Source organism: Nicotiana tabacum, chromosome 1, assembly GCF_000715075.1.
Source record: "Nicotiana tabacum cultivar K326 chromosome 1, ASM71507v2, whole genome shotgun sequence".
In the NCBI taxonomy this organism is placed as follows: Eukaryota; Viridiplantae; Streptophyta; class Magnoliopsida; order Solanales; family Solanaceae; genus Nicotiana; species Nicotiana tabacum.
The window spans coordinates 1,322,609-1,335,904 of NC_134080.1; the positions used below are offsets into that span (position 1 = coordinate 1,322,609).

At 33.2% G+C, this 13,296-nt stretch overlaps 1 protein-coding gene across 1 annotated transcript; it reads left to right on the forward strand.

Moving 5' to 3' along the window:
- The first annotated feature begins 10,974 nt into the window (after positions 1-10,974).
- LOC107784851 (uncharacterized) lies at positions 10,975-11,745 on the forward strand. The gene has a single exon (XM_016606035.1). It carries the CDS (start codon positions 10,975-10,977, stop codon positions 11,743-11,745), a length of 771 nt encoding a protein of 256 aa, XP_016461521.1.
- Positions 11,746-13,296: the final 1,551 nt, after the last annotated feature.

Below are 13,296 nucleotides of genomic sequence, written 5' to 3' on the forward strand. Positions count from 1 at the left end.
TTAGTGAATAAATCTGCCGGATTATCACTTGAACAGATTTGCTGCACATCAATGTCACCACTTTTCTGAAGATCGTGTGTATAGAATAATTTTGGTGAAATGTGTTTCGTTCTATCTCCTTTTATAAATCCTCCCTTCAATTGGGCTATGCATGCAGCATTGTCTTCGTATAAAATTGTGGGTCTTTTCTCACATTTCAAACCACATTTTTCTCGAATAAAATAAACTATTGATCTCAACTATACACATTCCCTACTTGCTTCATGAATAGCTATTATCTCAGCGTGATTTGAAGAAGTAGCAACAATAGATTGCTTTGTGGAGCGCCATGATATGATAATACCTCGATATGTAAATATGTAGCCAGTTTGAGATCGAGCTTTATGGGGATCAGATAAATAACCTGCATCTGCATTACCAATACGATCTGCACCACTTTTGTTAGCATTAGCAAGATAAATAAGTGCACCATCTACACCGAGATAGAGTATTTCAGGACCAAGGAGCTCCTCATCCTCTTCTAGAGGTTGGAACGGATCCTTATTCACTTCAAGTGATTGAATATTCATTGGTGTACTTAATGGGTACACTTTGTCCATGTAAAAGTATTTTTAAGACCCTCTTGGAGCTCTTCCGGAGTTCCAATAAGATTTATGTCACCAACATAAATAGCAAGTGTAACAAATTTTGATGACATTTTCTTTATAAAAATACATGGACAAATAACATAATTTATGTAACTTTCTTTCAGCAAATATTTACTGAGGCGATTATACCACACGCGCACATATTGCTTTAAACCGTACAAAGATCTTTATAATTTGATCGAGTACATTTCTCAAGACTTTGAATTATATGCTTCAGGCATTTTCAATCCTTCAAGAATCTTCGTATAGATTTAGCCAAATAAGTCATATAGGTTAAGACTTGTATCTAAATGGTATGACATCTTCAAGTGTCTGGACTGCTAGTCCGATCCTCACAGTCGTTTACAATATTGTGCACTATATTGTATTAAATATATCGTCGACGATCATTTTGGGTCAGTTCCGAAGCGACATAACTTGTGGAGATATTATCACTTTCTTTATTTTCAGGTACCTGAACTTTTTCGGGAGTTTCATGAAATGTTATGTCGTGGGCTTTCTAGAGCTTATTTCCTCCTCATTTTGATTATTAGCTCCTACTATTTTTCAAGGATTGTTACCTTTGGAACCGATTGGTCTACCACGCTTCATGCGTACAGTAAACTCTATCCTTCAGGGACTTTAATTTTAATAGGAGCATTTGCAGCTGAAATATGATATTTAATTTTGGATCAGCAAATGCTTCTAGCATTCGACTTGAATTATCTTCTAAGTGAGGATCATGATAATTCGATTCATATAGCATATTTTTCAACTGTTTATTCCATCCCCCAAATGTTAGAAAAACTAACATATATCCCCAATCATCTTTGGGAAACATATCTTTGTGTATTATGGTAGAGAAATTAATCATATACCACGCAACAAAAGATAGTAAAAATATTTGGTTTCTGATCCTAAACCAATTGTGAAGGGAGGACTTATCATATATTGTTGATCTGATGCATACAAGTGCTGCTATATGCAATTTAGAAAATCTTAGACCTAACACATGAAACTTTGTTCTAGTAAGCAATGGTTTAGCCATTAATAGGAGGTATTCAATGCTAAACTAGCTTGGATATAAACCAACATTATTAAGATGAACTGTCTTGATTTCATAATCTGAAAATTATGCTCTTAATCGAGAAAAGCAATTCGAAATGCCAAACTGCAGGTTGACAATAATTACACATGTAACCATCTCATATATGCACCTATAAGTGGTTCACATGATAGGTGAACGGACCCATATTCACCTTTTATATATTTTAGAATCAGGGGTCTTAGTCCCAACTTTAGCTGGTATAATCAATTCATTATGAGAACAAGCAACACATGAGAATTCCTGAAGAATCTTCTAGTTCTTTAGTATATGCTTATCTGAATTCTCAAATAGCTCATTTAAAAATGGCAAATGAAAACTTCAAGTTTATCATGTCATGTGCTATCTCTTAGTAAACTTCTAGTTTACTATGGCATAAACTTTTGCTTTAGTAAACTTCTGGTTTACTGTGATACATGATATAGTACAAATTAAAGAATAAGGCGGGTAACTTCTCACATACATATTATTTTACCCCCTATGATTGTGGAAACATGAAGATTATCAATCTTCCAATCATTTGTAGTCTCAATATGATAGTCATTTGTATTAGTAAACTTCAGGTTTACTACAACATATCTTTTGACCATAATCATATAATATGAATGACATATTTGTATATAAGCTCTTCGAGAGCCTTCATTTATTATCCACAATCTAATATTTATCTGGCACTACTGGTGTCATGTATTCTTTAGGCAAACATTTAGCTCTTCAGGAATTGTTGATACATTTTGTACTATCAAATATTGCTCAGACACTGCTGGTGTCATGAGAGAAAATCACAATCAAATAAACAATGTAAAACAATTGTTTAAGCACACGAAAACTCCTCTTCATAATATTTTTCCACTTCAGGAGGCAATTTCAATTGTGTTACTTCTTCAGGAGCAAATTTAAAATACGAAATATTGAGTATATATTCTCTCAATTATATTAACTCTTCTGGAGGTGAATTGTAATGTATTCACATCAAGAACGCGTTCATATTTACCCGACTTATTAGTATTGTCACATTCACTTCAGGGAATGGATTAATATTATCAAAAGTTCTCATCCTTCAGGAAATCGAACATAATTATCTGAATGCGTATTAATCACATCAAATTGTGATGCCTCAACCTCTTTTAAAATATTTACTACTTCAGGAGCAAATCGAGGCGTGCATTTAATATAGAGAATATTTATGTAGCTTATCTTCAATTGTAACCATAGAAAGCCTAAATTATCACTTCTGGTGATCATAAGCATATACCACTTCTGGTAGTTAACAAAATATAATTACAATGAGATATACGAAATATAACCACTTCTTGTGGTTGTATATTTCTTGCAAACTCTGCTAGAGTTTAAGTTGGTCTAATAATGTTATCCATATTCTTCAAAATGACATAAACAAGATATATTATAGTAAACATCATTATCAAATCATAATTTTTCTTTATGTACAACAATTACATAACCATATTATCTATTACAAATAACAAAAATTAAAATATTTACATTTCTACAGATTCATCATCGATTACATGACTTGTTTCTCCTTCTGGGAGTGCAAGGTAATCAGTTACATCCAAATGCATGAAGTCTAAATTATCTTCAGAAATAAAATTTGCTTCAGGATTTTTCTCTGTCTTCTTTAGGGAGGCTTGATAAAGCTCAACCAGTTGCTTTGGCGTACGACAGGTACGTGACCAGTGCCCTTTTTCTCCACATCTATAGCATGCATTTTCTGCATTTGGTGCTTGCACCGCTTCATGCTTTTGTTCCTTCCTTTTCCACTGCTGGTGGTGAGGAGTGTTCTTTGGTGCATTATTATTACCATGATTAGAGTTTCTTTCCCGACCACGACCATGACCACGACTGGGGCCACGACCTTTTCCACGTTTAGCCTGGTGGAAATTCGTCTCATTCACTCCAAGGAATGGACAAGAACCAGTAGGTCGGCTTTCATGATTTTTCATTAATAGCCCATTATGTTGCTCGGCTATAAGAAGATGTGAGATAAGTTCAGAATACTTTTTAAATCGTATATCTCGATATTGTTGCTGCAGGAGCATATTCGAGGCATGAAAAGTGGTGAAAATTTTCTCCAACATATCATGATCAGTAATATTATCACCACATAATTTCAATTGGGAAATAATTCTGAACATAGCAGAATTATACTCACTGATAGATTTAAAATCTTGTAGCCTTAGATGAGTCCAATCATAACGTGCCTGTGGAAGAACGACCATCTTCAGGTGGTCATATCTATCTTTCAAATTATTCCATAGTATGACTGGATCTTTAATAGTGAGATATTCCATTTTCAGGCCCTCATCAAGGTGATGGCGTAGGAATATCATTGCTTTGGCACGGTCTTGGTTTGATGCCTGATTTTTATCCTTGATGGTGTCTGCCAGACCCATCGCATCAAGATGAATTTCAGCATCAAGCACCCAAGACATGTAGCTTTTGCCTGATATATCCAGGGCTACAAATTCAAGTTTAGAAACTGATATATTATTCGAATTCAAACTGATGTACATAATGAACTGAAATCTGTTCTATTTATAGAAGAAAGGAAGTTGTTGTGTAAGCTGCTACACAAGCTGCTGTGTAAGCTGCTATTACAAGCTGCTGTGTAAGCTGCTACGCAAGTTGTTGTGTAAGCTGCTACTGCAAGCTGCTGCTACTGCAAGCTGCTGTGTAAGCTGCTACTATACCAGATATGGATAATCTTCTACCTAAGGTAATATTTATCCATAACCGGGTACCAAAGTGATAAGCTTCTTCAGGAAGCTTATTTCCAATAGAGTACTAAATAGATAAACATATTTACGGTGGAGTCCCATATGGATAAGCTTCTTCGAGAAGATTATTTACAACGAAGTACTAATTGAACATCCATAATATAATATATTTATAACAAATTTTCAAATATAGATAACATTTTCGCCAAAACAATTCTTCACCAGTTTAATTGAAAGGAGCAACTAAGTGAGAAGTCACCATTAGGATTCCTCTCCCTTAACCAAAACCAAAGATCTTGGTATGAGCCTTAGGTATGAAAAAAATTTGTGAAAATTGCACAGATTAGCTAATTTTCGGATAATTGAAAAATATCCAGCATTTGCAAAGTCATTACAAAATAGTCATTATTTTGCTGCAACACGAAAAGTTCCAACATAATATACTGAAGATTTGTGCACTTGTGTATGAACTTCTAGTATATTATGATGGACTAATACATTATGCTGGAACTCCACTGTTACACAGCAAGGATGCTACTAAATATGCCCATTTTAGCATACTACTTCAGTCTATACTTCGATAAATCTGTATCTTGGTTTTCTTTGTTCCTCTCCACTGTTAATTACAGTACAAACGCTGTATAATTTTGGCCCTAAAGAAAGATCAAACTATAATTCCAGACCTTAGAAATAATTAATGAAAAATTATAAAAAGAATTAAAGAGGAAAGCAAGTAGGACTTTCGTATATCTCCTGATGATATTGTTTTATCCGCGAAGACAGACTTGAACTCATTGAAAAAAGCACTTGAGGTGAAGACAATGAGCGATTGCGACAACCCTAATCATGTGACAAGTATATCTAATTAACGATTTGGTTGTGATTCTGTTTATTCCAAGTATATATCGATAATTAATGTCTAATTTGTAACGAATAATTATCTTATCTCACACATGCATATTCGATGGCCTAAATTGACTAAAATAAGAATCATAGCTAGGCTTGTTTTTCTTGCCATTTAGTGACATTGCTTTTTTGTTTCAATCTATACCCCATAAAATATAATTTTATTATAACATAATAGTAGGCTAGTAGCATCGAAGATATTAAATTTCAGGAGAAATTTTTCGTCATCCGAATCTTGCTAAAAATATTAGAATTAATCAGCTCATCCTCGTGCGGATCAGTAGAAAAATATAAATTAATATTGTGAAAATATTTTGGCATATGTCTTATCAACAGAGGCGTATACATGCTGAGGAATATTGGTTCACGTGAACTCATATTTCTCTCCCTAAACCATGTATAACAATATTATATTTTTTTCAAAATTATTTAAATATATGTGTGTGAACCAAAGCTAAAAGACTATTATGATGCAATTATTATTGGGTGCACATTTACAAGTGAATTAGCAGTTCAAATCTCATTCTGAACGGTCTTGTTTTCGGCATGAATTATAGATATATATGTGAAAATTATTAAAATTTCAGAAAGAATATAATTTTGAACCTATAATTTTAAACGTGTAGTGAGTAATTGTAAGAGATATAAAATTAAACCAGTTAAATATAAACTCTAAATTCACTTCTTCATAATAGTGCACCCATACTCAGTGGCGGACCCAGGATTTTGTGCAAGCGGGTTCAGTCGGAGAAGTCCATAACTAACATAAGCTGTATAAGTGGGTTCAAAAATAATTTCTATACAAAATTTACCCTGCTTTAGCCATAATTTATACATATACACAATATTATTTTTTGACGAAACGGGTTCAATTGAACTCACTTCTCACCATTTGGGTCCGGCCCTGCCCATACTCTTGAAATTTTAGATCCGCCTCGTGAACAGGTGGAAAGCAAGTAATAGCCAAAATAAAGATATTGCAAAGCAACTGCAATCTCAAAGCGAAAAGGTAAAAAGATAATTGGAAGTGTAAGTTAGTTAGCAAAGGAACCTTGATTAACTGATGGATAATCCAGTTAAGTATTACTAATTAATACATGATAATTTCTTAATGATCCCAATAAAAGAATAACTAGAGATATAAATTAGAGCAATATAATGAGTATTTTGTAGGTAGAGTAAAGTTTGGTATTCTTTGATATTCAATAGGGATGATATTAACATGGTATATTATCATTTTTAGCCCACGTCAAAAACTATTTATTTTCGGTAGCCGAAAAAGTGTATAAAACTTGTATATAACATACAAAATGGATATATATACAAAAAATATACAAATTTTATATATTTTTTCGACTACTATTTTTATAGCGGCTATATACTGTTATTTTTCTATTAAACATTTAACGGCAATATATAGAAGACTATATGTCAACTTCACAGATGCCATATTGGTACAATTTGGGGGACAAAATCCCCCCACCCCTCCAATACATCCATAAAAAGTGGCATCCCAACTTCATTTTTATATGTCCAATTTCTCGCATATAGCCAAAAAAATAAAATAAATAAATAAATAAATAAATAAATTGTAACTAAAACTTAATTTTAAAAAGTCAACAAAAATCTTACAAATCGTACCTGTAATTCATTAGCAAAAGATAATTCAACTTGCATCTTGAGTCCTGGAAGTCAATTATATGCAGTACGAATTAAATATTTTGCATGTTATATCAACCACTAGTGACTCTTACTTAGGAATTCAATTTTTGGTTTAATTTTATAAGGAAACAAGAGATAAACCTTATTAGATAATTGTCAACAACACGATTGTATAGTATTCTAAGATTATTTGCAAAAGAAAATTCTTTACTTTTCTTCAACAAATGAAATGTTAAGCAATATATCTCCTTGATATTTCATGTTATGCAATATAATTTTATTAATTTAAAGAATATTTCTAAAAATAGACAAAATTCCCAAAGCGTCAGTACAACAACAATAACCCAGTAAAATCCCACTAGTGGTGTCTGGGGTTGGATTGTATGCTAACTTTACTTCTACCTTGTATGAGGTAAAAAGATTGTTTGCTATAGTGTGCGTTTGGACATAAGATTTGTAAAATTCCGGAAAAAAGAGAAATTTTTTTTCAAGTGAAAATGGTATTTGAAAATTAGAGTTGTGTTTGGACATGAATATAATTTTGAGTTGTTTTTGAATTTTTGTGAGTGAATCTGAGTGAAAATTTTGAAAAATAGTTTTTTGGAGTTTTTCAAATTTTTAAAATTCCAAAATTCATGTTCAAGTTAAAATTAAAAATTTTATAGCGAAACACTGATTTTGAAGAAAAGTGAAAAATTTCAAAAAAAAGTGAATTTTTTTTATGGCCAAACGGGCTCTATGACCCTCGGCTCAAAAAAATATTTTCAAAACATCTTTGAAAAATACAAGAGTAAAATAGTTGCAGAAGGTAATTACTCTTGTAGAAATCCAATTTTCGTCCACATTTCTACCATTTTCAGTCAAAAGAGTCATTTTTTCCGAAAAATTAACCAAAAAGGTCAAGGCTTCTCTACCTTGAAAAGGTTGTGGTAAATTCTGCGTATATATTATCTTTTCCAAACCTCACTTGTGGGCAGTGGCGGAGACAGGATCTCTACGAAGAGGTTTCAAATTTTTTTTTTGTAGCTAATGGGAATTGAACCTATGACCTTATGAAAGTTTTGAACCCCCTTGACCACTAAACTACACTTTCGGGTTGTGTTAAGGGGGTTCAAAACTTAATATATACAGGTAAAAACCAGATTTTGCCTTATATATACAGTGTAATTTTTCGGCGAAGGGAGTTCGAGTGAACTCCCTTCCGCCCCCTAAATCCGCCCCTGCTTGTGGGTTGTTGTTGTTGTTGTTGTTAACCAAAAAGGTCCAGGCTTAAAGGTAATTAGGCGTAAATTCTAATTTCTAGGACTCAATGATCAATGAAAAGAAAGATGGATCGATCAATATACACTTTGAAATTGGACCAGATGTTCTATGCTATTCACTTCTTCAAACAGGGCCAGAATGCTACTGTGCAATTGCCCAAATTTGCAGTTTGTCTATAAATGGGCAAATCGGACGTAGAAATTACACCAGATAGCCATTCTAAAGGGCTGTTGTTTAGAAATTAGCCATTACGTCTTGAATTTTAATTTTTCAGTTTAAATTTTTCAGGACAAAAATGTCCTGAAGTTAAGATTTTTAGTTAAATTTTAGGACAAAATAAATACTGACTTATATTTTAAATATTAAATAACATCCCTGAGAATGGCTAGACGTACACTTGCTCCCAAATCGGACACAAAGACATCAAAATTGATAGAAAACCAATGAAGCTGTAGGAACACTAGGAGCAAAGACAATTTCTTTTTTTACTCTTTTTTTTTTTGGTAGAAAGGTGCAAAGAAAATTACTACCACTTAACTATGTTGAGTTAATTTTAACATTAGCAAAGCACTTGTAATGAGGGTTTCACAGGGACAAATTTGGGTTAACATTAGAACATTGATACGTATTAAATACAATTTATTGTTACGATTAAGCAAAACATTCTTTCTCTGTTCATTTATTTTTTAAGCTAGCTAATTAAGTAATTCGTTAACCAAAAAGAGGGTTGAGAATCAGTCAGTTGGATTGCATGCTTCTAGTTATATAACCCAAAACTTTAACATCAATATAGGTTTAATCCAATCAGTGGCGGAGTCAGGATTTTCATTAAGGGTAGTCAAAATGTAAAGAAATGAACTCACTTAAAAGTCAATGAGTGTCATTATATAATAGATATACATATTTTTTTTTAAAATTACCGAGCTACACAGTGTAATTTTCTTGTGAAGGGGTGTCGCTTGACACCCCTTTGGTGCATGTGGCTCTGCCACTGACCTTACCCCTACCTTGAATTGTATCACTGCCGGGGGCTGGATTAACGGGGTGGCAAGGTTCACCTGAACTACCTTCACCAAAAAATTACATTATATATATAAGGTAAAATCTGTTTTTTACCTCTATATATTATGTTTTGAATCCTTTTGATATAGTCCAAAAGCATAACTTAATGGTCAAGGGAGATTAAAACCTTTGTGAAGGTAAATTGTTCCATTCAAATTAGCTGCAATCTTTTTTAATTTTCAACTTTTTTCTTTTTTGAACCCCTTCTAGTGAAAATCATGTCTTCGCCACTGATTACTCTTAACCTTTTTTAGAGTTGGAGGGGTTATATAAATTTGATTTATTCGAAATATCTACTTTTAATGTATACTTACTGGTTTATTAATATTTTTTTTTAGTTTTCCACCTTATATAGGATATTCATGTTAGGATCCCGACTAATTCGGATTTGTACGATGTAAAGTTCATTTAAAAAAAGTGCTCCCAGTTCAAGATTTTTTCCATTTTTAGCTCGAACATTTGCACAACAAATTGCCCCAAACCACATACCAAGTACAACGTATACAGCGAACAACTTGCGGGAACTTGCAACTATTAAGGAACAACAACAAAAGAGCCCTTAGCACGCGGCATATCAAAAACCCTGTTGGCCAAATCCGCCTTCCTAATTCGTCGTCTTTTCTTTTCTCTTTATTTTATTTTCGGCAAACTTTGTCGTCTTGTGATGTCTTTGTGTCTTTCTTGAGCCGAGGGTCTCCTGGAAACAGCCTCTATGCCCTTCGGGATAGGGGTAAGGTCTGCATACTAGGGGTGTCCAAACCGAACCCAAAAATCACACCAAACCGAAAAACTAAACCAAATCGATTAAAAAACCCGACTAGGTTTGGTTTGACTTGATTTGATATTGAGTAAAAAAAACCGAACCAAACCGACATATAAATATATAAATTTTATTTATATTTTTAAGACTTTATAGTGAATTTTCTTTAGAAAATGTAAAAACATTTGGGATTCTCTCATGTATTAACCTTGAAAGCGTAAATTAACGAAAAATTATTGTTAGACGACTAAGAAAATAACTATTATGTATTACTAAAAAAATTCTCTCATTAGAATATTTTAATAGATCATACGTTTGATAATTTTTTTCCATATTTACTAAACGTATATTCACTTATAAAAGCGTTATTTATAATTTTAACAAAGTAAGATTTAAATAATATTCATGTAACAAAAAAATCCAAAACCCGAAAAACCTAACAAAACCGAATCAATCCAAACCGATATAGTTGGTTTGGTTTGTTTTTGATAAAGACCGAACCAATCCGGTTCATGTACACCTCTACTGCATACATATTACTTTCTCCAAACCCTACTTGTGGGATTATACCGAGTTGATGTTGTGGTTGTTTATGTCCAAATCCATTTTCCTCGTCCTTACCTTTTCCCTCTGACAAATTATCAAATTGTACAAAACCGTGTGCTTCCAGTCCTCCCGCCCCAAGATTCGTTCAAAAACAAACGTCGGCCCCTCTTTAGCCCCTCACACTACATCTCTACACATATAGATAAAACCCCAACCTCAACAAAAATATTGATATCAAATAGACATTTTTTATTTCTCATACAGAGTGATAAAGGATTGAATTTCAGTGGATCGTGACGGTCAAAAATGTGTAAAGGATTTCAGCAAAACGAGAGAGATCGTTTGAAAATCAAAGCTTTTTATCTCCATTTATCATTTTCGTCACCTGCCAAAAATGCTTTACCCGATTGTTTAACACTGCATTATCTTCCAAGAATAAGTGAAAGTCCATTGGAGATTAACGAGTCCAAGATCCGATCCGACGCGCCGGGTTTCGTTACGCTCCACCGGGTCGTGTCACCTGAGACAAAGGGGGTCATTTATGGAAGTAGAGATAGAGTTAAAGCGAGTGAAGGAGTAAGGTTTGAAATATACATGGCTGATGTAAAGATTTTAAGGGGTATTTTCGGGAAAGATGGAGTTGAGGAAAATTGGAGAATTGATTGCAAGTCAATGCTCGAAAATGATGATTTACACGTAAAAGGAGCGGAAGTGTGTGTGGCGGTGGAAGGACGCGCCGCCGGTTCAGCGGCGGAGGTGATAACTGAGAAGGTGGAGATGACGGTGAAGAGGAGGAGACCACGGCGGAAGAGCTGTTTTCAGAAGCTGGAGGAGATTCCTGAACAAAGAGAAGTTGAAAATGAGCTTGAGGGGTCCACTTGTCGTTGCTCGGAGTGTGAAGGTGGAAAGAATTCCGACGGCGGAGAAACGGCGGAAGCGGCGGAAGAGGAGGCTGAGACGGAGAGAGTTGGGTGGGCATTAGATGTGGGGTTATGGGTGATGTGCCTTGGGGTGGGTGTTGGGTATTTGGTCTCTAGAGCTTCTTCTAAGAGATTAAGAAGAAGAAAATTCATATAAACTTATTTTTAGTATTAATTAATATGATTTTTTGCTGTAAATTCTAATAATAGGATTTTACAGAAAGTTTTGTACAAGTAGCTGAGTCTATTGAGAGTAATCTTGATATTGTTAACCCAATTTTCCTGAGCTTATTTACACCAATAAATTTCACTTTATACTTTAGCTTATTCACCCATTCTTAATTTCTTATATTTCTTTCATTGTTTGCAAAATTATAATTAGGGTTGGGCGTTCGGACAATTCAGATGTATATGAGAATTTCGAATTTCGGATTGAAGAATGACAATTCAAATCCAATCCAAAATAAATTCGGATTGGGTCGGGTTTTTTAAGTTCGGTTTCAGATTAATCGATTTGGATATAATGAATTTTTAGTTTTGAGCGTATAAGTTGAGATGGTTCTACTTTTTACAAAAATGAATATTCAATTGAAATCCTCATGTTAAATTGCCCGAAAAGTTCATCATTGCCACAATCATCCAAATAAAGTATTTAAAATGAAATTATAATATAAAAAAGTACAACAAAGATATTAATTCGGCCGATAAGAAAAATCAATAGTAAAATATGGCCGATAAGAAGTATCAATAGTAAAATCATGTCTAAATAGAAAGTACTCTAACAATAACTTAGTAATTAGTATTGAATATATGAGATAATATTTAATGGGTAGGGTAGAACTTATTACTATTGACATATGAATTAAATATGAAGTATAAATATTTTAAATTTTCGGATATGCAAAAATTAGAAGTACCAAATCAAATATCCAACCCAAAATCCAAAAAATTTAAAAATAAAATTCAAAATCCAATCCGTAATTTGAAAATCCAAACTAAAAATCCGAAAAATTCGAATTTCAGTTGGGATTTCGGATTGGCCCAAAGCCCCCTAATTATAATGGTTCAAATAGGTTCAATCCAAACTATGCAACTAGTGAGCGCTTCCTCCCGAATGGAGTCCTATACGGTGCGAATCCGAATATAGTCGAGCTTCAATGCCCATTAAAAGCCTTATATCTATTTTTGGTTTATCACCTTTTTTACCTTAATCTAGAGCCACTTCGAACTTTGATTCATCGTCCCCCGTCCTCCCAATCGATAATGTCTATTAATTATGAATTTATGATTCCTTATTTTGGTTTCATAATTTAATCTCAAGACAAGATATGTAATACAATATATTTATTTCATTACATAGCCTTTAATGATATAGTTGAATAATAAATAAATGAATAGTACTCCATCTCTGTACCTAAAGCCATAAGTATGGTTCGTTTCTTCGATTGTACTTTCTTCGTTCACTTTTACTTTGCATGTATAATAAAAATAAATTTTTATTTTTACTTGTCACTTTACGTATATCAAGAGAAAACAATTTTTTTTTCTGTTCTACCAACAGTATTTATTACTCATTTCAAATCATTTTCTCAAATCCAATAAAATAAGCATCAAATAATATGAGTATCATGATAAATTATGCACTTTATTTATTATTTCTAAGGGGCGTGAAAAATCAAAACGTGCCAAGTAAAAGTGAACATAGAGA